The 26,794-nt window shown below is 44.6% G+C and overlaps 1 protein-coding gene across 6 annotated transcripts in view; it reads left to right on the forward strand.

Annotated features, from left to right (window-relative positions):
• LOC109929147 (sorbitol dehydrogenase-like) overlaps window positions 1–12,655 on the forward strand; it is a 35,086-nt gene extending 22,431 nt beyond the window's left edge. For all 6 annotated transcript variants that reach the window (XM_048617288.1, XM_048617292.1, XM_020528945.2 and 3 more), the window contains 5 exons: window positions 1,681–1,799; window positions 3,686–3,751; window positions 8,135–8,316; window positions 8,991–9,112; window positions 11,955–12,655. In XM_048617288.1, the coding sequence (XP_048473245.1) occupies window positions 1,681–1,799; window positions 3,686–3,751; window positions 8,135–8,316; window positions 8,991–9,112; window positions 11,955–12,120 (655 nt within the window). In that variant the 3' untranslated portion in view covers window positions 12,121–12,655. The remainder of the gene's footprint in view (window positions 1–1,680; window positions 1,800–3,685; window positions 3,752–8,134; window positions 8,317–8,990; window positions 9,113–11,954) is intronic.
• The last annotated feature ends 14,139 nt before the right edge of the window (window positions 12,656–26,794 follow it).

Consider the following 26,794-nt stretch of genomic DNA (forward strand, 5'->3'; position numbering starts at 1 on the left):
GCAGTTCCTACTATCTCTGGTGAAGAAGGCATTTGGTACACTTGCCTTCATCTGTCACAGCATTGAACATAGGAGTCGGGACATCATGTTACGGCTGTACAAGACAATTTTGAGGCCATATTTGGAATACTGCATACATTTCTTGTCACATTGCTATAGGAAGGATATTAATAAACAGAATAGGTGCAGAAAAGATTTACAAGGATGTTACTGGGCCTGGAGAGTTTGAGTTGTAAGGAGAGGCTGGATAGACAGGGACTTTATCCCTTGGAGCATAGGAGATTGAGGGGTGACCTTGTAGAGGTTTATAAAATGATCAGGGCCATAGGTAAGGTGAATAGCTAAGGTCTTTTCCCCAGGGTAGGAGAGTCCAGAACTAGAGGCCATAGGCTTAAGGTGAGAGGGAAAAGATTGAAAAGGGACCTGAGGAGCAACTTTTTCAAACAGAGCGTGGTGCATGTGTGGATCAAGCTGCCAGTGGAACTGATAGAGATGGGTACAATTACAACATTCAATAGATATTTGGATGGGTACACAAATAGGAGAAGTTTACAGGGATATGGGCCAAACGCGGGCAAATAGGACCAGTTCAGCTTAGGAAGCCTGGCTGGTATGGAAGAGTTGGGCAGAAGTGTCTGTTTCTGTGCTGAATGACTCTAAATGACTCTATTCATTCATCATCACTCAATTTAAATAGAAATGGCTCTAGAAAACTCTCTTGGGTAACATTTAATACAATTGATTCATATGGACTGGCCCTAAAATTCCAAACTTTGCACCTGCCTGCTCCTGACCCATATGCCTCCAAAGCTTTCCTATCCATGTACTTACCGAAATGACTTTTAAACATTATAAGTGTACCCATATCCTTTGGAAGGTTACCTCTCAAATGTCCTACACTCCAGTGGAAAAAGTCCCAGCCTATCCAGCTTTTCTTTATAACTTAAACCTTCCATACCCAGCAACATCCTGGTAAATCTCTTCTGAACCGTCTCCAGCTTAATAATATCCTTCCTATAACTGGGCAACCAGAACTGGATGCAGTACTCCAGAAGAGGCCTCACTGATGTCCTGTACAACCTCAACATGACTTCCCAACTCCTATACTGAAAGGGCTAAGCAATGAAGGCAAGCATGCCAATTGCCTTTTTAACCACCCTGTCTATATGTGACGCAATCTTCAAAGAATTATGTTTCTGAATCCTTAGGTCCCTCTGTTCTGCAGCCCTGGTTTATTGAACCAAAATGCAGTACCTCACATTTATCCAGAATGAACTCCTTACATTCACCATGATATGTGCAGAAATGTCAAATTTGAAAGGGAACAACATGTCATACTGAGTTGCCAAGTTAACTTTGATAGCTATGGAATGTATCCAGGAATGATGATACTCTGCAGCAAAAAGGAACAAGTCCAGGCAGTTTTGAATTAATCAAAAGGATGGGGAGCAATAATTCCCTGATGTGTTCTCCGGAATGATGCTTCACCCAATCACTTGACATTCCAACCCCATTCAGCACTGTATTCTCACGCAGTGTAAAATGTTGCTCCCTTTGAAATTTGACATTCTTGCATCTGACCTGATGAGGATAAGGCAATAAACCTTCACAGGCAAGTCTCTTTATGTTTCAGACGTGCCAGGAAAGCTTAGTGTTTGTGCTGTTTCATTCTCGTTTCAGGCTCCCTGAATCCATTAGCTTTGAAGAAGGTGCTTTGATTGAACCCCTCTCTGTTGCAATTCATGCCTGTCGTAGAGGAGGGGTTACAATTGGCAGCAAAGTCTTCATTTTAGGGGCAGGTAAGCCCGTTACATTATGTGAATAACTATTAGTGGCTGCTGAAAGTTTTACATGGAATTTTTCTCCCGTTCTTCCAATTATTTTCGCTTTTCCTTCTGCCAACCAGCAGTCTTAGTCTTCATCTTCAAGGGAGGATGGATTTGTATTGGAGGTGCCACAGTGAAGCCTCAGTAGGCTGTTCCTTTGATGAGAGGCTGAGCCTATGGTGGCCACTGGGCCTATTGTGTCATGAGTTTAGAAAAATGAGAAGTGATCTCACAGAATGTTTGCAGTGTAGAAGCAGGCCATTTGGCCCATCAAGTCCACACCAACCCTCCAAAGAGCATTTCACCAAGACCCACCCCCATACCCTATCCCCGTAACCCTGCATTTCCATGGCCATTTCACCTAACCTAGCACATCTTTAGACTGTGGGAGGAAACCGGAGCACCTGGAGGAAATCCATCCACACAGCTAGTCACCCGAGGGTGGAATTGGACCTGGGTCCCTGGCGCTGTGAGGCAGCAGGGCTAATCACATGTTGCTCATTGAAACATACAAAATTCTGAAGAGTAGAAACTGAGAGGTTATTTCAGATCTGCTGGGGAGTCTAGGACATGGGGCTCAGCTTCCAGATAAGGAACCCTTAGAACTGAGAGTTAGAACTGGGCAGCACGGTGGCTCAGTGGTTAGCACTGCAGCCTCACAGCGCCAGGGACCCTGGTTTGATTCCACCCTCGGGGGACTGTCTGTGTACAGTTTGCACGTTCTCCCTGTGTCTCTGTGGGTTTTCTCCGGGTGCTCCGGTTTCCTCCCACAGTTCAAAGATGTGCAGGCTAGGTGGATTGGCCATGCTAAGTTGCCTGTAGTGTTCAAGGATGTGTAGATTAGGTGGGTTATAGAGGATGGGTCTGGGTGGGATGCTCCGAGGGTCAGAGTGGACTTGTTGGGCCAAAGGGCCTGTTTCCATACTGTAGGGATTCTATAATAATAACTTCTTGTTGAGCTAAGGGATATGGGTCAAAGCCATTATAGGGAGTTAGGCCACAGATCAGTCATGTTCTTATTGAATGGCTTGAGGGGCTGAATGGCCTGCTCCTGTTCCTAGTTGAGATGAGGAAATCTTCCTGTGCTCAAAGGGCTGTGAACTTTTGGTGTTCTGTATCTCAGAGGGTTGTGGACACTTCATTGTTGATGTATTTAAGACTGGCGTAGACCAGATCCCCGAGGGAATCAAGGGATATGGACAGGAAAGTGGAGAGGTAGAAAAAGATGAACCACAACCATTTTGTTTTCATTTTTCTCTCATGGGATGTCAAAATCAGCACTTGTTGCCCATCCCTAATCGCTTTATGCCTTTGAACAAACTTCTAAACACTTTCCCTTATGTGCGTTGGTATTATGTTTTGAATTTACATGCTTTTATGACATGAAGTGTATGGGAGCATTTTAATACCTTACAGATACCAAATCAATACAACTTGTCATTGCAGAAAAAGAAGCAATCTGAGTTTTCGACAAATCCCGTAACAAGTTCACACCCCTCTTGCAGTTTGTGAGGGACACACCTGACTGCACTTTGCTGGGGAGTCCGGAAGGTGTGAAGATAAATCACGTATAGAAAAATCAGATTATGCCTAAATTCTGTAAATATCCTGGTTTAGTTTCTCGCCTGAGAGGCAGTAGTTATAGAATATCAGTCAAATCTGTGGAGTAATTCCTTGCAAATAGCTCTCGAGCATAGTACCAGAGAAAGCTATTCATCAGAGAATTGAGGGCATCGTGCCCCAGTTCTCAAAGGCTTGCTCCTGAAGAGTGAAGCCCAGCACTGAGAGAACTTTTCTCTGTCGCTTTGCCTTGTACCTGGTGAGTGCTTGTCTCACGAGCAACTTGTTTTGTCTGAAAGGGCCAATTGGACTCGTGAATCTGCTGGTTTCCAAGTCCATGGGAGCATCTCAGATTGTGATCTGTGGTAAGTTGTTTGTTTTGCGTGTCTCTTAATTTTAAGTACAGAAGGACGTCTTCTCCACCCAGAATCAATGCATTGTTAGCAAGTCAACGATTATTGTCAGTGGTATCAAACCTGAAATGTATATAACTGATTAACTGGCTCACAAGTCTGTGCCTGCACACATGAGAAAATTCAAGTTAGAATCCAATATATAATTTTAGTTTATCTTTACGCTGCCTCCTTCTAATTCCTTATTTACTATTTCCACTTCATGCAGAGAATTGTCTATGTAGCCTCGAGGTTTCTCTGCTTTAACATTTTGGAGGCTCAAAAGAGGCTGTTCTGCCTGTCATACGTTTTCGGGTTCTTGAAAAAGCAATCTATCTAGTTCAGTAAGGTCCTTTTCCCTCAAGTCGGTTTCGTATTCATTCTTTTAATTCTTAAAGTCATAGTCATAGAGTCATACATTCATACAGCATGAAAACAGACCCTTTGGTCCAATCAGTCCGTGCCGACCATAATCCCAAACTAGACTCGTCCCGCCTGCCTGCGCTTGGCCATTATGCCTACAAATATTTCTTCATTCATGTAATTTTTGTTGTGGGTGTACTCATCCACCACTTTCTTTGGAAGCTCATTCTACACATGAACCACCTCTGTGTAAAAAAAAATTGTCCCTCATGTCTTTTTTAAATGTTCTCCTCTCACCTTAAAACTATGCTCCCCCTGTCTTGGAATCCCCCATCCAAGGGAAAAGGAACCTACCATTCAGCTTCTCTCTAACCCTCATGATTTTATTAGAACCATAGAATCCTTACAGTGTAGAAGTAGGCCATTTGAACCATCAAGTCTACACCAACCCGCTGAAGAGCATCCCACCCAGATCCACCCCCCCGCTCCACTGTAATTCTGCATTTCCCACCACTAACCCATCAAGCCTGCATTCCTTTGGACACTTTGTGCAATTTAGCATGGCCAATCCACCTAATCTGCAGACCTTTGGACTGTGGGGGGAAAAAACCAGAGCAAACCTGCACCCAGGGAGAATATGGAAACTCCACACAGACAGTTGCCTGAGGCTGGAATTGAACCTGGGTCCCTGGTGCTATGTGGCAGCAGTGCTACCACTGTGCCACTCCCGTAGAAGTTATAAACCTCTATAAGGTCTCCTCTCAACCTCCTACACTCCAGTGAAAAATGTCCCAGCCTATCTAGCCTCTCCTTGTAACTCAAAGCCTCCATTCGTGGCATCGTCCTGGTAAATTTCTTTTGAACCCTCTGCAGCTTAATAACATCCTTTCTAACAAATGTGCATGCACACATGCACACGCACACACCCCTTTGAACCGTGTATTCCTTTAGAATTTGTCCCAAACAGTATGTATGAGCCAGGACTTAAAATAAGGACTGGTGTTTCAGTCAGGGTGGGGTGAGCAGAAAAGGCAAATCTTGTGTGGCATTATTGCCAGTCTGTTAATCCAGACAGCCAGGTAATGCCAAGGGTATCCTGGTTCGAATCCCACCATGGCAGATGGTCGAATTTGAATTCAATAAAAAAATCTGGAATTAAGAGTCTAATGATGACTGTGAAACCATTGTCGATTGTTGGAAACACCCATCCAGTTCAGTAAGGTCCTTTTAGGGAAGGAAACTGCCATCCTTACCTGGTCTGGCCTACATGTGACTCCAGACCCACAGTAAAGTGGTTGATTCTCCATTGCCCTCTGAGCAGTCAGGGATGGGCAATAAATGCTGCCCTAGCCAGCGATGCCCTCCTCCCGTAAATGAATTTATTAAAAAAAACCCCGAATGTTACACAACTCATTTTCTTGTCAGAAAAATGTTCTGATCTTTGATGTCATGATGGTAGAATAGCTAACTGGCTTGTGTTTGGGCACCAGACAGTGATAGCCTGAGTAAGGAAATGGAGGGGCACTGGTGTAATTCTGAAGAAGGGTCACTGGACTCAAAACATTAACTCTGCTTACTTCCAACAGATGCTACTAGAGCTGCTGAGCTTCTCCAGCAATCTGTGTTTTTGTTTCAGATCTCCAGCATCTGTTTCATTTCAGTCTAACTCTTTCTTTCTTCATTCTTTCATGGGATGTGGGCGTCACCAGCAAAACCAGCATTTGATGCCTGTCCTTAATTGCCCCTGAATAATTAATGTGCTTTGCTAGGCTTGTAACAGAGGGCAGTCAAGAGCCAATCATGTTGCTGTGGGTCTGGAGTCACATGTAGGCCAGACTCTATTGGGATGGCAGATTTCCTTCCCTCAAGGAGATTAGGGATGGGTTTTTGCCAAAATCAATGATAGTTTCATGGTCACCATCACAGACACTAGCTTTCAATTCCAGATTTTATTACTTGTATTTAAATTTCACCTGCTGCCCTGATGGGAATCGAACCCTGGTGCCCAGCGTATTAGCCCTGGCTTCTGGATTATTAGCTGGAGCCATTAGCACTACACCACTGCCTCCCACAACAATCCTCCCTCATTAATCATGTGGGCACCAAAGCCCAATCATCTTTTTGTCATTTGTTCACTGGTGTTGTTGTCTTCCCAGAGAACGGCTCGGCGGTTAGCACTGCTGCCTCACAGTGCCAGGGAACCAGGTCCAATTCCAGCCTCTGGGTGACTGTCTGGGAGGGGTTTGCACATTCCCCTGGTGTCTGTGTGGTTTTCACCTGGGTGGACTGGTTTCCTCCCACAGTCCAAAGATGTGCAGGTTCGGTGGATTGGCTGTGCTAAATTACTCATAGTGTCCAGAGATATGCAGGCTAGGTGGATAGCCATGGGGAAAATGGGATTACAGGGAGTGGGTCTGGAGATGGGATGCTCTTTGCAGTGTCATTGTGGACTCAATGGGCTGAATGGCCTGCTTACACACTGTAAGGATTCTCTGATTCTATGAATTGACTGCCTTAGGTTTTCACCTCTGTCCATCTTATGCTGTCCTTTCACTGGCCACAATGGATCAACTGCATTCAGTCCATTATGCTGTCATCCAGTTCCACCCCTGCTACCTTCTCCCACTTCTTCTGCCCCCTCCTATCCATTGTCTGTACTAAAGATATGACTGAAGCATTGTATCTCTCCCTCTGTCTTTGACATGATGTGCTGTTCTCCAGCTACTTCCAGAACTTCCTCAGTGTCTTTCTGTCTGTGTAGGATGTGAGAACATTCTCCCATATGTGTATATCTTCTCATCTCAAATGCATTCAGCTTAGTGAGAGTTCCCTTGTTTGTTACCCATCTTCCCCAGGCATATAAAATACAGGATAGAGCATAGCACCTCAGAGGTCTTTTCCTAAGACTCAGTTTCCGTTTCATTGATGTTGACATTTGTTCCATTCTGACAAAACTGGTCTTAGTTATCTCAAATCTTCTTCAGTCTGTTATTTACCATTAATGTTATGTGTTTGCTGTACATGTCATATCTCTGAGCAATGCAAAGATAACTATCATTCTACTTGAGTTTAAATTGTCTTAAGTAATTGCAAATTTCTACACGTGCTCTCAGCCCAAGTTCTTGAAGCTTTATAATGATGTCAGCTATTTAAGCTCTCTGGCTCCACCTACGGATTTAAGAAATCAAGTACAACAAACATAGATCAGGTCAGAAGTCACACAACACCAGGTTCTAGTCCAATAGGTTTATTTAAAAGTCACCTGATGAAGGAGCAGCACCCTCTAAAGCTTGTGATTTTAAATGAACCTGTTGGACTATAACCTGGTGTCGTGTGATTTCTGACTTTGTCCACCCCAGTCCAACACCGGCACCTTCATATCACAACATAGGTCTGTGAGTAAACCAACAGAATCAAACATAGGATTTGAGGAACATACCATTCTGATGAAGGGTCACTGGTCCTGAAATGTCTACAGATACTGCCAGACCTGCTGAGCTTTTCCAGCAATTTTCTGTCTTTGTTTCCGATTTCCAGCATCTGTAGTTCTTGCCGTTTTTATAATCAAAAAGGGGAGGTGATGGCCTAGTGTTATTATCGCTGGATTGTCAATCCAGAGACCCAGATAACGTTCTGGGGACCCAGGTTCAAAGCCCGCCATGGCAGATGTTGGAATTTGAATTCAATAAAATATCCAGAATTAAGAGTCTAATGATGCCCATGAATCCACTGTCGTAAAAACCCATCTGGTTCACTAATGTGTTTAGGGAAGGAAACTGTCATCCTTCCTTGCTCTGGCCTACATGTGACTCCAGACCCAACACCTCTGAACTGCCCTCTGGGCAATTAGGGATGGGCAATAAATGATGCCCAGCCAGCAACACCCTCATCCCATGAATGAATAAAGGAATAAACACATAGATCTATTAAACCATTGAACACTCTGGTAAATATTGCTGCACATGTACCTCAAATGCCATTGCACCGTTTCAGATTTATCACTGAAAAGACTGGAGAAGGCAAAGCAGATGGGAGCCAGTTTTACCATTGCAGTCGAGCAGACCATGACTCCCCAGGAACTGGGTCAGAAAGTGAAGCAGACTCTAGGTGGAGCTATGCCCGATATATCTATTGAATGCACTGGAGCAGAGCTATGTGTCCAGGGTGGTGTCTTTGTAAGTATTGGAAGCTGGCACGGCTGGACAGTGACCGGTTTGATGGTTGGATACCTGTGTAATTTATACCTTGTATAAGCTGTTCAAGAGAAACCTCACATGACTGATTCCGAGCAGGAAGGGCGTGGTCTTATGAGAATAGGTTGAGCAGGTCGGACCTCTACCCATTCAGAGTTTAGAAGAACGTGAGGTGATGTTATTGAAATGTCTAGGATCCTGAGGAGGGGTCTGACAGGGTGGATGCTGGGAGGCTGAGGTTACCATGAAGGACTCTGCTTCTCAACGTCTCCCCAAGTCTCAGGTTAAACCACCACCAATCGTCTCTGTCTCTCTAATGAGGGGGCCGCTGTAAGGAACTCTGAGACTGTGGCAACTTTACCTTTCATTTTGCAAAACCTGCACCTTGTATAACACCAACAGTGACACCCAGGGAAGGGATTGCTGAGGTAATGCAATTTTTACTCTAAGTACCTTAAATCAGAATTTGTGATTGATTTGATCACTGGGAGGGTCGATGGCGACAACTTGACTGAGAAAGTTCTTTTGCATTATTAAATCCTCGGCTACGATTGCAAACTGCAGAAATTGGGAATTTTGACAGGTGAATCTGTGACTGACTGAAATTGTGAATGAATGTGTATTGTTTATTGTATCTATTTCATGTGTTTCCTTAGGCAACCAAGTCTGGAGGGGTGTTGGTCCTTGTTGGGTTGGGGAAACCTTCAGCAAACATCCCCATATTAGATCTGTTAGTCCGAGAAGTGGATATCAGGGGAGTTTTCAGATATTGCAACACGTAAGTACTTGGAAAAAAAAGAAATATTTATGTAAGACTCCTGAATTCACTTGACTGACTGGTATGGGTTCAGTGGAAATCTCACATGCTGCATAAATAAAATTTCCTGCTGATTTTTCCATCAAAGTTGCAGTAGTCAATCAGAAGAACCCCTGAAGAGTGGCTCAGTGGTTAGCACTGTTGCCTCACAGTGCCAGGGACCTGGGTTCGATTCCAGCCTCGGGTGTTTGCATGTTCTCCCTGTGTCTGCGTGAGTTTCCTCCCACAGTCCAAAGGTGTGCAGGTTAGGTGGATTGGCCATGTTAAATTGCTCAAAGTGTTCTGGGATTTGCAGGCTAGGTACATTAACAGGGTTATAGGGATAGGTTGGTTACTCTTTGGAGGTTCAGTATAGATGGGCTGCATGGCCTGCTTCCATGCTGTGTGGATTCTATGATTCTAATCTGTGGCTGAATTACAGGTGACTTTGCTTTCTCAATCCTCCAGTGACTGAGCTCAGGAGTAAACGAAAACGATCAAACTAAAAGAAGAATATGTCTGATGCTCTACTGACTGAGGCGGCATGGTGGCTCAGTGGTTAGCACTGCTGCCTACAATGTTATAGCAATTGTAGAAACATGGTTGAGAGAAGGGCATGATTGGCAGCTGAATGTTCCAGGGTTTAGATGTTTCAGGCGAGATATAGAAGGATGTAAAAGAGGGTGGCACGGTGGCTCAGTGGTTAGCACTGCTGCCTCACAGCGCTAGGGATCCAGGTTCGATTCCACCCTCAGGTGACTGTCTGTGTGGAGTTTGCACATTCTCCCCATGTCTGCGTAGGTTTCCTCCCACAATCCAAAGATGTGCAGGTTAGGTGGATTGGCCAGGGGAAATGGCCTGTAGTGTCCAGGGATGTGTAGGTGGGTTATAGGGGGATGGGTGTGGGTGGGATGGTCTGAGGGTCAGTGTGGACTTGTTGGGCCGAAGGGCCTGTTTCCACACTGTAGGCATTCTATGAAAAGAAGAACTGTTAGAATTAATCACAAGTTGAGTTCAAACACTTAAAATGCTTGCCATCACTTAGAATTTCAAGGGGAACCCTTGCATCTGAGGGTTCAGAAAAGATTGATGGTTCTATGGATGCAAGTGTACCAATTATGGGCAGTCCACTTGGCCCCTCGAGCCTGCTCCACCATCCAAGACAATCATGGCTCATCTGACTGTGGGCTTCCTTATCCCAAATTATCGTTGGTGAGGGAAACATTCAAGCAGAGGTTGGAGAAACTGGGATGTGCTCCTTAAGAGATGAGAAGGTCCAAGATCAGATTTGATAGTTTCAAAACCATGAAGAGGTTCTGGACAGTATAGGTCAGGGAGGAACTGTTCCTACTGGTGTCCGAATCTAGGACTGGGGAGCACCAAATTAACGTGTTTTAAGAATTCATTCATGCGAAGTGGGTGCCACTCACGAGGTCAGCATTTAGAGTCCAGCCCTAAGTTAAGAGTCAACCACATGGCTATTTATCTGAGTCACATGTAGGCCAGACCAGTTAAGGATGGCAGATTTCCTTCCCCAAAGGACATTAGTGAACCAGATGGGTTTTCTTTAAATAACAATTGACAATTCACATGGTCATCATTAGACTAGTTTTATTTTATTCCAATGCTTTTTTCAATTCAGATTTCATCACCTACCCGATTCAAACAACTGTCCTCAGAACATTACAATAAAATGTCCCAATCCAGAGACTTGAGCGCAAGAAGCTAGTTTTAGCTCTGTTCTGGCAAAGAGTCGAAACATTAACTCTTGTTTCTCTTTTCATGGATGCTACCAGACCTGCTGAGTTTCTCCAGCACTTTCTGCTTTTGTTTCTGAGAACATTAGCCTGCCCTTCTGGATTATTAGTCCAGTGGCATTAATGCTACATCACTGCCTCCCCAGCACCTCTACCTTGATAAACGAACCAAGGCGATCTGAAACAAACCATTTTTTGTGCAATCAGCATCCTTTCCTCCCATGGAATAACTTGTTGTGATGATTTGAAATTAATGATCAACTCAGATTGACTAAGGACAGCACGGTGGCTCAGTGGTTAGCACTGCTGCCCCTCAGTACCAGGGACCCGGGTTTGATTTCAGTCTTAGGTGACTGTCTGTGTGGAGTTTGCATGTTCTCCCCGTGTCTGTGTGGGTTTCCTCTGGGTGCTCCGGTTTCCTCGTACAGTCCAAAGGTGTGCAGGTTTAGGTGGATTGGCCATGCTAGATTGCCCATAGTGTTCGGGGATGTGCAGGCTAGGTGGATTAGCCATGGGAAATGCAGGGTTAAGCGAATAGTGTAGGGAGCTGGTTGGGATGCTCCTGGGTTGGTTGGTGTGGACTCGATGGGCCAAATGGCCTGCTTCCACACGTAGAAATCAATCGAAGAAATCAGGCAGGAGTTTGGGAACTGTGCAGGTTCCCCGTTGCTGTCTCGTGTCAATGCCTCAGCCAATCTAAGTTAGGTTGCTAACCAATGAGCTCCCTTTTCTCCTGGCTGTTTGATTTTTGGCCTGGTCCACCCGAGTCCAACACCAGCACCTCCACATCGTGTTTGAAATTTGGCATTCTTGCATTTGTCCTGGTGAGACCAAGACACAGAGGTTTGACTGAGTGTCTGTCCTTTCATGATTAATATCTGAGCTGTTACAGGACTTTTATCTCTAAATTTTGAAGGTGCCAGATAACTTGAAATTGTTAGTTCACTTTAAAACTGAACAGCAATCAAAAATATTAAAGGTGGATGTGGAAGGTTATCGAGGGGTATAAGCTGTGGCTTGAGTGATTAAAATTGTACTCCCTTCTCTTCTCATTCCTGTCACTTTAGGTGGCCTGTGGCAATTGATATGTTGGCTTCGAAGAGAATCAATGTGAAACCTTTGATCACTCATCGCTTTCCCTTGGAAGAGGCTCTTGAAGCGTTTGAAACCACAAAGAAAGGAGTGGGAATCAAAGTCATATTGAAATGTGACCCGAGCAACAAGAACCCCTGAGAGGGTTGGTTACTGATGTGCAGCGTGCACCTCCAGTTGTAATCGTTCGTCAGTACTCCACCAACACTGGATAATTGTGCACATGTAATTCATGTGGGCAGAGGCACCTAGCTGTTAGGCTTCGCTCTGCTCAATATCCTGTCAATTTTTTTTGTTTTTCTTTTTGTTCGGTTTTAGCTGCCCTGGAACTCCAGATGCTGCAACACCTGACAGCTCCAGATCGAGTAAGGAGCACCCATTATTGAAATGGAAGGTATAGGTGACGTTAGGAACCATGTGAGTGGGTTTAACGATGATGGTCAATGTCAAAGGGCCCACAAGATTAACTTGAAGTCTTTGTTTCAGAATCCTTGCACTACTTATCTGTTGTTCCAGTCCCCTGAAATTTACTATACTTGAATTACTGCACTGTGGAATGTTTGGTTGAAGTAAATATCGAGGCTTATTAATATGATTTACTGATTGCAGAAGAGCAATATAATGTAGCCAATTGAAGGATCAAAAAATTGAATAAACATGTTGCAAATGATCTGTACATATATTCCAATCACTTTAATCCCCAATGACAACATATTTCCTCCATTTTACCAGGAAGCAGATCAGCTGCCTGACTTAGCTACACCGAGGGCAGTGTAGGCGTGATGAATATCGGAACAGGATATTTCCTATCTTGCTCGTGGCCCATTAAGGGTTAAGGGGGCGATAATGTGGCACGGTGGCTCAGTGGTTAGCACTGCTGCCTCACAGCACCAGGGACCCGGGTTCAATTCCACCCTCGGGTGACTGTCTGTGTGGAGTTTGCACATTCTCCCCGTGTTTGCGTGGGTTTCCTCCGGGTGCTCCAGGTTTCCTCCCACGGTCCAAAGATGTGCAGGTTAGGTGGATTGGCCATGGGAAATTGCCCATAGTGTCCAGGAATGTGTAGCTTAGGAGGGTTATAGGGGGATGAGTCTGGGTGGGATGCCTCAAGGGTCAGTGTGGACTTGTTGGGCCAGAGGGCCTGTTTCCACACTGTAAGGATTCCATGATCTATGATCTAATCCTATTGTAGCACAAGATTAAAGCACACGCGAGCCAGGCTGGCTATAAACAGGTCCAGGCAATGGGCCGTGGAGAGGCTCATCTCTGCCGACTGCCTGTCCTTCACGGTTATGTTAGTGCCCGGGTGTCCTTGGAGACAGAGCACACGGTGCCCATCAATGTTCTCGATGCCTTTAGAGAGAGGTGGGCACTGCATGGAAGATACAGTGCTTTGTCTCCCTCTCCAACTCCATCTTAATTTAGTCCAATCCCTTTCTCACTACCTTCCCCTCACTTTTGATGGTTTGCATTGCCCTTAATGGCTTTGTCATGTAAATATTGAATTAGCTACACAGGTGCTTTCACTGGTGACAGTTAGTAGTTATTTTTAAAAAAAAAATGTCACCGTGGTTTTGGTATTGGGAAAGTTGCCAAGTTGTGTATGATGACTCTTCTGGGTAGAAAGGAAGAGAGAAATAAGGAATGCCCATGTGGACCAGACTGTAGAAAAGTTAACGCACAGAAAGAGGCCATTTGGCCCATCAAGTTGGCTGATCAAATAGACTCTAGCTTATTGACCTTCTGTCCCACTGACATCACTGTCACAAGTACAGCCCAGAAGATGTGAACGAACCGCTTTGAATGAACAACTGTGGTTCCGAGACTCCAGAGACAGAAAGTGAAATGGTGAGGGCCCCATTCCTGCTCTCAAAACAGTGGGGTCTTGGCTGTTCAAAGAGTTGGGAACAAGGGAATGCCGTTTTGAATTCATAGGAGCCCTGCAGCGTAGAAGCAGGCCATTCAGCCCATCGAGTCCACTCCGAAGAGCATCCTACCCAGACCTATCCCTGTAAGCTTGCATGGCTAACCCACATAGCCTGCATATCCCTGGACACTATGGGCTATGCAGCATGGCCAATTCGCCTAAGATGCACATCTTTGGACTGTGGGAGGAAACCGGAGCAAACAGAGGAAATCCACGTGGACACGGAGAGACTGTGCAAACTCCACACAGGCAATCACCCGAGGCTGGAATCAAGCCCAGGTGCCTGGTGCTGTGAGGCAGCAATGCTAACCACTGAGCCAATGGGACGTGGGCATCAAGGCTGGGCCAGCACTGGTTGCCCATTCCCTTGGAGAGCAGTAGGTGGTACCACGGTAAGTGGTCCCAAGCCTTTTTCGCTCACCGCCACCTCGCACTCTTTGTAAAATGGGTTTAGGTTTCAAATTAGATTTGAAGCAAAGACACTGCCCCTAACTCTATCTGCTGAAGCACAGGAAGAGATGAGCTTGCCATCCAGACTGGGGAAGGGCATCTCCTGCTGCTCACCAACCCCCAGACTCCAAGAGGTTTGTCTGCCTCTACCCCACTGTGTGCCCGCTCCAGTTTCTCCCAAACAGGATTTTGTGTCTCCAGCTGCTTCTTCCTACCCATCCTCGTGGCTAATGCCCTCTGTCTCTGCCCACACTTTTTTGCCAGCCAAAACACACTGCCCTTTAACCAGGTAGCTGCTGGGCTGTGCCTCACTGAAGGTGCTGAACCCTGAAGCTCGCTCAGCAGTCCCCAAGACCCGAAGTCGGGGCTTCTTACCATCACGGGATGAGATTGGGTTTGTTTATGTTCGCTATGTGAGCAGGTCAGGGGCTAGGAATACTGCAGTGAGTAACTCATCTCCTGACTCTCTAGATGGTGGACAGGCTCTACAAGGGACAAGTCAGGAATGTGATGGAATATTCCCCACTCGTCTGGATGGGTGCAGCTCTGACAACACTCAAGAAGCTTGACAACGATAAAGCAGCCTGTTTAATTGGCACCACATCCACAAGCATTCGCTCCCTCCACCTCTGACGCTCAGTAGCAGTGGTGTGTACTATCTACAAGATGCACTGCAGCAATTCACTGAAGATCCTTGGACAGCACCTTCCAAGCCCATGATCATCTAGAAGGACAAGGGCAGCAGTGACATGGGAACACCACCCCCTGCAAGTTTTCCTCCAAGCCACTCACCAAACTGACTTGGAAATATGTTGCTGTTTGATTGGTGTTGCTGGGTCAAAATCCTGGAATTTCCTGCTTGAGGTCATTGTGGGTCTACCTACAGCATATGAACTGCAGCAGATCCAAAAGGCAGTTCACCACCACCTTCTCAAGGGCAACTAGGGGTGGGCAATAAATGACATCCTACGAATGAATCACAAAGCCTGCCATTAAACACTACCTATTGTTAGTCACTAACAGTCCCCATTAACAGCTCATCACCCTCCTAGCCTGATCGTTATCAACTCCTTTGTCTATCAACTGCTGTTCTCTCTCTTCGGGCTGTATCCTATCGTTTACTCCCTACCCCATCCCCCTCCCTTTTTTCTGCATATAAACTGACATTTTCTTAGCTACCATCAGTTCTGAGGAAGGATCACCGGACCCGAAACATTAACTTTTTTTTCTCCACAGATGCTGCCAGACCTGCTGAGCTTTTCCAGCAATTTCTGTTTTTGTTCCTGATTTACAGCATCCACCGTTCTTTCGGTTTTCAAAAATTGGCTGAACTGTTTGAGAAAACAACAGTCTTATTTCGATATATTGTCCAGTGACTTCTTTCACAAGTCAGGCTGGTTTGCCATCTTGAAACTGAAGCTTGCATATGGCTGCTGCATTGAGTCTGAATACTGAGGCACCGGGCTGCCCTGCCCTGAGAGTGTGGCCGGTCTTTCAAAACAGAATCCTATCATTAGCAGAGAAGGAAAAGGTTAGGAGGCAACAAAGAGGTGGCACTAGGTGATTCGCTCTTGTAGCTGGCCAGCACAGACTCAATGGGCTGAACGACTTCCTCCTGTGCTGTAATCAATCCTAAATTCATCAATCTGGATTCCCATCTGAGCATACACTAGGAACTCAACAGTTTCTCTGTTGCTTTTGAGAAAGGAAGAGTGTCGCACTTCCAAAATGTTTTCTCAAGTGTGGAAATCCAAAGGCACTCAGTGACAATCCTTTCCTGGTAGCTGGTCAGTGTCACATTTGCTGCAGGGACACATTGAGGAAGGAATAGGCTTGGTATTTGGAGATTCAGTGGGAACCACTTAGAAAACATCAGCTCTCTGCTGTCCTCCGGCGCGCAATCTCATTTTAGCATGATCACGAAAGATCTTTGTTTTCCCTGAAGGTCATTGAACACTTTAAGACTGAGATGAGGAGGAATTTCTTCTGAAACTTTGGAACTCCTTGCCACAGAGAGCTATGGGGGCCAGTCCTTGTGTATATTTAAGGCTGAGATAAATAGATCCTTGATCAGTAGGGTAAATCAGTGGTTATGGGGAAAGGGCAGAAAAGTGGAAATGAGGAATGTCGGATTAGTTATGATCCTTTTCAATGATAAAAGTCACACGACCCCAGGTTATAGTCCAACAGGTTTATTTGAAATCACAAGCTTTCAAAGCACTGGTCCTTCATCAGGTGAAGTGGAGGGAAGCACACAGGCATGGAATATATTGGTGGAGAGATAATGGCAAGGTAATTCCAAGTTATTAACAGTGTCAAAAGATGGTACAAATAGTGCGAGTGTCAACAGGCTGAGTAGCAAGTGTAGGGGTGACCTATGAATCAATTAATTAAGGTGGAGAGATAATTACAAATAATCAAAAATAAGATGGTGCTGGAGACAAACCAAATGACTGGAATAACATTATAGGTATAAGAGCCGAGGGTCGAACCAAAGTTACAAGTAATCCAAAACTGTACAAACTAATTAAGGTAGTGAGATAATAACAAGTAATCAAGGTGATGGTGTCAAACAGAACAGTAAGGAAGATTTTGCAAACACAGAACAGTATGGTGGGTTACAACTAGCGCAACATGAATCCAAGATCAAAGTTGAGGCCGTCCTCGTGAGTATAGAACTTGGCTGTCAGTTTTTGCTTGGTAATTCTGCATTATCGTGTAATCAGTTTGTAGGTCACCCCTTCACTTGTTATTCAGCTGTTGATACTTTATTCACACCTATTGGTACTTTTGATCACCTGTAAAGACTTGTGATTTCAAATAAACCTGTCGGACTATAACTGGGTGTCTTGTGAATTATGACTTTGTCCACCCCAGGCCAATACTGCTATGTCCACATCGTGGTTTTACAATGGTAGAGCAGGCTTGAGGGGATGAACGGTTTGCTCCTATTTCAATTTATTATAGATTTATGCCTCTTATAATCAGACAGAATTGCTGTTTGTGGGATGATACTAGTAGTGATGTGGTTGCTATATATTTGCTCAGAGAGCAGTAGTAACAATTCTTCAGAAATGTTAGAACTAAGGAATGGGCTCACTTATGTTGCTATTTTAATGCATATGTTCGTCAATCCTCATGAGAATTACATGGACCCAAGCTCATTTCCAGGAAGCGTTCACACATCTTGGGTGGCACTTGGTGGCTCAGTGGTTAGCACTGCCTCATAGCACCAGGAACCTGGGTTCAATCCCACCCTTGGGGGTCTATCTGTGTGGAGTTTGCATATTCTCCTCGTGTCTGCGTGTGTTTCCTCCAGGTGCTCCGGTTTCCTCCCACAGTCCAAAAATGTGCGGGCTAGGTCGATTGGCCATGCTAAATTGCCCGTAGTGTTCAGGGGTGTGTAGATTAGGTGGGTTGTAAGGGGAAGGGTCTAGTTGGGATGCTCTGAGGGTTGGTGTGGACTTGTTGGTCTGAAGGGTCTGTTTCCAGACTGTAGGGAATCTATGATCTTTTGAGAAGGCAGATTTCCATCTCTAACAGGGATTAAAAGATGCGCGTTTGTGAAACCAAGGCTATGAGCCAAGTGATGGAAAATAGGATTGGAATAATTACCTGGATGTTTTGAAAGGCACAGACTCAATGGGCCGAAAGGCCTTTTCTTGTGCTGTAGCTCTCAATGGCTCTGTGGTGGTTTAAAGGTGGTGCAACAGCGGAGTGCTCTCCTAGACCAGTTCACTCAAACTGGTTGCACTCAAACCTGGCTCTGCTGGGTAGGACATGGCGTTCATACATGACACCAGCACTCTGAAGCAATTCTCCTCTGATCTCATTCACAGTAGGACATTCTCAACGTCTCACCACAGATGCCAACCATCTCCCACCGACTCAACTTACAAGCGACCAAAACCGGGAAAGTTCTTTTAGGAAGACACCAAACGAGACTTTGTCGGGGATGTGCAGAAGGGCATGCACAAACTTCCAACCAGCCCATCTACCCGCACCTTCCAGCAACATCTGCCCTGCATGTGGCAGAGATTACGGTACCCACATCGGATGTTTAGCTGTGTCCGATCCCATCCAATTGGACTGGAAGCAACTCATCCTTGATCTCAAGATATGATCTGGAAGAGATGAAGTTTGGCCAGAACAGCAGGGCAGGTGATGGCCTAGTGGTGTTATCACTGGACTATTAATCCAGAGATGCCGGTAATTTTCTGAGGATATGGTCTCAAAATCTGCCATGGCAGAAGGTGGAATTTGAATTCAATAAAAATATGGAATCAAGAGTCGCATGATGACTATGAAGCCAAATGTCATTGAAAAAACCCATCTGGTTTGCCAATGTCCTTTAGGAAAGGAAACTGCCATCATTACCTGGTCTGATCCACATGTGACACCAGACCCAAAGCAATGTGGTTGCCACTTAACTGCCCTCTGAGGATGGGCAATAAATGCTGGCCTGGCCAGAGATGCCCACAGCATGTGAGTGAATTAAGAAAAAGGAAGAATGACTCCGCTTTGCCTCTGATTTTAATTCAATCTGAGAGGGTAGACAGGACCTTATTTGCATCTTATTTTGAAGACAGTACCGCTGGCAGTGCAACAGTCCCCCAGTACGACATCAGAGTGTCAGCCTTGATGGTTATACTCAAACCTCTGAAGTGGGACTTGAACCTCTGATTCTAAGGTAAGTGTGGTAGCAGAGCAGTCACTTGTGCAAAACATGTGGGTCAGGAATGTAATATAATCACTGAAAGCAAAAATCCCATCAGGAATTCTGGAAAATCATTTTACCCAGAGGGTGATCAACTTGGTGAAAGACACACTTTTGGTCTGCCTGAAACCTGTTGGTCTTCCAGAACAGGGAGTTGACCCTGACCGAGTGTTGGGAGACTGGCACATTCCAAGGGCCAGAACTACATACTGAGGGACACACTAAAGCTTGGGGCAGCTGCCAAGGCACAGTGGGGGAAAGACCACTGTCAAAGTTAAATGGGAGTCTGTTCAGTTATCGGACCCTCCTAGTGCCTCAATGCGTGTAAATATAGTCTTATATGTGTAAGAAATGCCTTTGGTTCTTTTGGATAGAGTCAAACTCCAAAGTGTGTTTGTTTCCTTGATGTCTTACTGTACAGAACTGAACTGCATTTGTGACTATGTATATATACAAACTTTATTTTATGAATAAAGGATATTTTTGAAATAAAAAAAGCGATTAACATGTTTGACTTTCCACCACATGGAGTAGATGAGGCAAATAGCATCGATGTCTTTAAACCGCAGTTCAATAAATGCAAGCAGGAGAAAGGATTAGACAACATGCTGGTCGTCTGGGATGAGGTCAGTCTGGAAGGAGGCTTGTGTGCAGTGTAAACAATGGCATCAAGCAGATGGGCTGAATGGCCTGTTTCAGTGCCATGAAGTTCTCTGCAGTTCATTACCAGTGCACTAGAATGAATAGAGACAGTGGAATTGATTATAAATTGAGCAATCAATTCTGTTCTTGCTGATGACTATATTTATGCTCGAGTTATCAGTTTGCACATGTAGAGTTTTTCTTTGAGAATTAAGTGCGCAGCAGATATGCTGTTTGATATACTGGTTCTTTTTTCTAAGCAATGGATCTGGAAAGGGCACACAATGGGCAGTGTTTTAATGAGTTGCTGTCTAGAGATTAATTTCTATTGCTCTGAATTTGTGAAAGATCAAAGAAATTTCCTATTGCCTCTCCACAGGAACAGCAACCAATTCCAAAACTCACACCCAATGGTAATCTGTTTAATCTTTTTCCTTTATTCTTTCATAGGCAGTGCATGTCAGCAGCAAGGCCAATGTTTGTTTCCCATCCATATTTACCCTTGAACTGAGAGGCTTGGTAGGGCCATTTCAGAGGGCAGTGAGAGTCAACTACATTTGTTGAGAGCCAAAAAAAATTGCAGATGCTGGAATTCCAAGGTAGACAGACAGGAGGCTGGAAGAACACGGCAAGCCAGGCAGCATCTGGAGGAAAGGAGGAGTCAATGTTTCGGGAATTACTGGACTTCTTCAGGACTGGATGTGGGGGTAGGGGGAGCTTAGGTGACGGTTTCGCTGAGCAATGTCACCTAGGCCAAAATGGCCAGCCTAACCTCCTAGTCACTGCCCACTCGGCCTCTTCCAGTGTTGCAGTGAATCAGATCACAAATTTGAGGAACAACGCCTTATCTTCCGCCAGAGCACCCTACAGCCCGGAGGACTCAACATTGAGTTCTCTAATTTCAAATAACCTTCCCACCCATCCCCGGCTCCCTTTCAGGCCCCACCTCCATTCTTCCATTCCACCTACCAATCCTCCCTTCCAGCTACCAACTGGATTCACCCCTCCCATCAACCAACCAGGTCATACCTACTACTGGTGTCCACCTATCACCACCATTCTGCTATACACCTCCCCCCCTCCACTCCTTTATCTGCAGCTCCCCCTACCCCCACATCCAGTCCTGAAGAAGGGTAATTCCCAAAACGTTGACTTCTCCTTTCCTTCAGATGCTGCCTGGCTTGCTGTGTTCTTCCAGCCTCCTGTTAGTCAACTACATTTGTGTCCAACTGGAATCACGTTGAGTCAGATTTCTTTCTCTGACCATTACTGAGACTAGCTTGGTATTCCAGATGTATAGATTAAATTTAACTACCACCAGCAGCCATGGAATTTGCACCCGTCTCCATAGAGGATTAAACTGGGATTCCGAATTACTACAGTCATAGGGATCATAGGGCTCATAGGGCTGCACAGCACAGAAACAGACCCTTCAGACCAACTCGTCCATGCCGACAAGATATTCTAAATTAATCTAGTCCCATTTGCCAGCATTTTTGCCCCATTATCTCTCCTACTCATATACCCATCCAGATGCCTTTTAAATGTTGTAATTGTACCAGCCTCCATCACTTCCTCTGGCAGTTCGTTCCATACACACACCACCCTCTGCGTGAAAAAGTTGCCCCTTAGATCCCTTTTAAATCTTTCCCCTTCACTTTAAACCCTCTAGTTTTGGACTCCCCCACCCTGGGAAAAAGACCATCCCTCTCATGATTTTATAAACCTTATCAGAACTGACGTTTTGAATAAGGGTCACTGGACCTGAAATGTTAACTCTGCTTTTTCTCCACAAATACTGCCTGACCTGCTGTGTTTTTTTTCCAGAAATTTCTGATTTTGTTTTTGATTTCCAGCATCCGCAGTTCATTTTTTTTTGTTCAACATATTTCAGAGCCACTTTTAAAAATATAAAAGAAAACAGAACACCAATTCCTCCAGTCTATTTTAGCTGTGAAGTTGTCTCTGGGGAAATCAAAGGGAAGAGAAATGTGAGTGTAATGTTCAATTGTTCTGTGTTTGATAATGTACGTCTGTTTACTAATAATGATCACTGTGTTTCGCGGACTTAAACCTGGCTTTGGACTCAGGGCAAACTGTAAAAAGGGCTGGAAGGCTGAAACATATATCGTAGTCATTTAAAAGTTCTGTGAGTAAACTCTGATACCCACAAAGATGATCTAAACAATTTATACAAAGGGAGAAGAAGGCATTGATTGGTTGACAAGGCGGATCTGATTGGTAGAGGCATTGCTGTGGAAAAACGCAGTAAGATGTCCAAGCTCCTGGGAAGTCAAAAAAGAAGCAATTGTTCTCTCTCTCCCTTTATTTCTCCTCCTGTATTTGCCCCGAATTCACAATTACTATTCCCTGACCATCTGCTGCAGAAATTGATTCTGCAATTGATTCATATTTCCCAATGTGTGATGTGACAGTCATTGCTGCCTGATAGACAGGAGTAACTCTGCAGAGCTCATGGATCTGGTTAAATTTTAGGGAAAATGTCTGTAAAATGCCATGTCCCTCAGCTGTTGTTTAAACCTTTTGTCCTTTTTGTGCTTTCAGAGGTTCTGTTGAAGATCAATGCTGTCAGACTCTGTGGTACAGTTAGAACTGCTGCCTCACAGCACCCTTGATTAGATTATGATTTTCCAAATGTTCTGCTATTACTTCCTTAATAATAGATTCTAATACTTTTCTAACAATAGATGTGAGGCTGATAAGCCTCTAGTTACCCACTTTTTGCATCCCTCTATTTTCAAATAGTGGTATCGCATTAACAGTTTTCCAATCATTTGATATTCAATGATTTTTGGAAAATTACACCTTATACATTTGTTATCTCTGTAGCTACCTCTTTTGGATCCTAGGATGCGAGTCATTTGGGCCAGGGGGCTCATCTCTCTTTACCCCATTAATTTCTTGAATTCTGAAGAATGGTCACTGGACTCAAAATGTTAACTCTGTTTCACTCTCCACAGATGCTGCCAGACCCCCCAGAGTTGCTCCAGCAATTTCTGCTTTCCTTTGTTTCTACTTCTTTAATGGCAGTGATTGTACTTAATTCCTCCCTTGTATACTTTATGTTACTGGGATGTTCAATGTATCTTCCACTGTAAAGAATGATGCAAAATATCTGGTTAACCTCTCTGCCACTTCCTTGTTCCCCATAACTGTCTCCCCCAGATTCATTTTCTAAGGTGTTTATGTTCACTTTGACCTATCGCGTTCTTTTCATATATTGAGAGAAGTTCTCACTGTCAGTTTTTATATTCCTCACTGGTTTACCCTCATAGGTTATTTTCTCTTTGCTGGATTATTAATTTATTCCGGTCTTCAGGGGCTTTGGCCTCCCTCTGTGCTTTTTATTTCAACTTAATATGCCCCTTAACTTCCTTGATGAGCCATAATCGGTTTATCCATCTTTTCGAATCTTTCCTCCTTACTGGGGTGTAACTTTGCTGACATCATAAATTACCTCCTTGAATGTGTGCCACTGCTTGCTTACTGTCACTTCTGCAAATCTATCTAGCTAGGTTTGCTTTAGCTAACTCTATTTCATTTCTTAGTAACTCCCTTTTATTTAAGTTAAACGTGGTTGCTTCATAGAATCCCTACAGTGTGGAAACAGGCCCTTCAGCCCCTGAACACTACAGGCAATTTAGCATGGCCAATCCACCTAGCTTGCACATCTTTGGACTGTGGGAGGAAACTGGAGCACCCGGAGGAAACCCACGCAGACACGGGGAGAATGTGCAAACTCCGCACAGACAGTTGCCCGAGGCTGGAATCGAACCTGGGTCCCTGGCGCTGTGAGGCAGCAGTGCTAACCACTGAGCCACCATGCCACCACCACCACCGTGCGCCCCCCACCCCCACCCCGCCCACCCCGCTTCCGACCCAACTTCCTCATTCTCAAACTGAATATTAAATTCTATCACTTTAAGATCACTACTTCTAGGAGATCTTTTACCCTGAGTTTATTTATTAAAGCTGCCTCATTACCCATTACCAGATCCAAGATATCCTGTTCCTTCATTGGCTCCATGACATTTTGCTCTAGGAGACTATTCCTAATGAATTTGTTGTTATCAGCTTGTGAGTTCATGAGTTTTTATTCATTCATGAGATGTGGACATCGCTGGCTGTGCCAGCATTTATTGCCCAGAGGGAAGTTAAAAGTCAACAACATTAAGTGGGTCTGGAGTCACATGTAAACCAGACCAGGTAAGGATGACAGTTTCAACTGCCCTAAAGGGCATTAGTGAACCAGATGGGTTTTTCCAACAACGGTTCCATGGTCACCTTTAGACTCAATTCCAGATTTTTATTGAATTCAAATTCCACCATCTGCTATGGCAGGATTTGAACCCAGGTCCCCAGAACATTACCTGGGTGTCAGTGATAATACCATTAGGCCATCATCCCCCCTTGAGTGAAGTGGTGGGCAGAAGGGGGAGGTGGAGGGTTTACCTTACACAAGCTGCATGGTGAGACTAGAACAGTTACATGTTAACTACTGCACAGTAACCTCTGTACTGAAAACACCAGTTGGTAGACAACTTTGTCCTCTTGGTGGGGGGTTTAGAGAATACAGTCTTCTTTCTGTGGAACCACACCTTCAGGAAAGCTGAGGGGCCTTTGGAGATAGTGCAGAACGGTTCCAGGAATGAGAGGCTTCGGAATACTGGTCCAGTTCTGGTCACCTTCTTATAAGAAGGATATTATTAAACTGGAGAGGGTTCGGAGAAAAAGTTACCAGGGTGTTGCTGGGAATGGAAAGTTTGAGTTACAAGAAGAGGCTGGATAGATGGGATGTTTTTCACTGGAGCATAGGAGATTGAGAGGTGACCTAATAGAGGTTTATAAAATCATGCCGGGTATAAATAAGCTGAATGAAAAGAGTTTTTTCCTTAGGGTGGGGGATTTCAAGACTAGGAGGCATATTTTTAAGGTGAGAGGAGAAAGATTTAAAAATACATGAAGGGACAGTGTTTTTACACAAACAGTGTCTCATTGTGAAGGATGGACTTCCAGAGGACGTGGTGGATGTGGATACAGTTACAACTTGTAAAAGACATTTGGATAAGTACATGAATAGGAAATGTTTGGAGGGATATGGGCCAAAGTGGGATTAGTTTAGTTTGGGATTATGGTCAGCATGGACTGGTTGGACCGAAGGGTCTGTTCCCATGCTGTATAATTCTATAATGTTATGACAAAGAGATTGAAGAAGTTGGGATTAGTATTTTCCCTTGCAGAAGTGAAGGGATTTGGTGGAGGGGTTCAAAATCCCAATGGGTCCAGACAAAGTGGGTGGGGAGAAACTGTTCCCATTTAACTGTGAATAGGAGGACACAGATTGACGGTGATTGGGAACGGAAGCAATGGGGACCTGAGGAAATATTTCATCACGCGCCAAGTGGGTAAGTACTACCTGAGAGTGTGACAGAGGCATGAAGGGCATTTATGAGGGAGTTAGACTGTTATTTGAGAAGGCAGAATGTGCAGGCTAATGAGAAGAAGGCACAAATTGATTCGGAAATTAGGTGCAGTGGGCTGAATGGCTTCCTTATGTGCTTGAACGATTGTCTGAAGGCTATCAGTTTCGGAGTACTCAGTGTTAACCCTACATAGAATTCAAGTGTCCATGTTCTTAAGGTCAGACACTGCACAATGGTAACTCACACTCAGCACGAATGATCTCAAGTTCAAAAAATTCACAACCTCTGAGAATGTGAGCTGCTGTCACTACTGTTTTTCAAAAATAGGGCCATCAGGAATTTAATCCAGCCTGGGACCTGGGCCTTTCTTTGCTGCAGGTGACAGAGTTGCTGTTAGACCTGGCGTTCCCAGAGAAAATGGCGAGTATGTTCGGACTAGACATTACAACCTTTTGCTGCATAGCTTCAGTACAGGTCTCCTGCCTGATGATGGCACTATGTGCCAATATTACACCCACAGTGCCAACTACTGATGCAAGTTAGTTCAAGCTAAAAATTATGACTAAATTATTGTTGACTCTTAAAGTTTCGTTACTAAGGGATTCAGAGCATCAGAGGTTTTTTTTTATTGGTTATGAGCACTTACAAAATAAACTGGAAAATTCTGGAATGATCAAATCCACAGCTGAGGAGAATAGAGACAAAGGGTAGAAGCTTCCAAGGGTCTGAGTGTTGTGGGCCATGGTGGGTTGGGGTCAGATTCAGACGAGAAGTGCATCCAGGCAGGTCTCAATGTAGAGGTCATCTCACTCCATCTTTTACACTTGGCCATGAGATTCTTGCTGGTTGGTGGTATGTCACCACCCGACAGCAATTAGCACTTTGTGAAGTTCCTTGCTGATGGCCCAGCTCACCTCATTAATGTTCGATCTTACCAAACCTGCCCAACGGCACTGGGAACACTTGATGTGGAAGGGGAGACAACAGCCTAGCAATATTATCACTGGACTGTTAATCCAGAGACCCAAGTAATGTTCTGGGGAGCCAGGTTCAAATCCTATCACAGCAGATGGTGGAATTTGAATTCAATACAAATCTGGAATCCATGAATCTGTTGGAGGGTATGTTTATTACAAGCGATAAGTTTTTGTTTGCTTGTTTATTGATGAAACTCGATGGAGTTTCTTTCAACTTAAATACTGGTCACAGCCAGGTATAAAGCATCCTAGTGATTAAACGGGTCAGCTTCACACTTGTGACAATCGTCAATTTCCAGTGCACACTTCCCATCTGGATTGTGACATTGGGGTGGTCATAAGATCAGAAGTAAATTCCGAGGCTTATGGAGCAAGAGGGTGTTGAGACCTCTGGTTAGAGAATTTTTTTCTAATACAAGATAACTGGACTGCAGCTGTGGAGGTAAAGAGAATATTTTATTTGTGATATCACCTCTTCTGGAGTACCGTGTCCAATTCTGGTCATCCTGTCGCAGGAAGGATATTATTAAACTGGAGAGGATTCAGAAAAGATTTACTAGGATCTTGCCTGGATTGGAAGATTTGAGATACAAAAATAGCCTGGAAAGGCTGGGATATTTTTCCCTGGAGCATATGAGGTTGAGGGGGTGACCTTATT

Source organism: Rhincodon typus, chromosome 36, assembly GCF_021869965.1.
Source record: "Rhincodon typus isolate 14 chromosome 36, sRhiTyp1.1, whole genome shotgun sequence".
Taxonomy (NCBI): Eukaryota; Metazoa; Chordata; class Chondrichthyes; order Orectolobiformes; family Rhincodontidae; genus Rhincodon; species Rhincodon typus.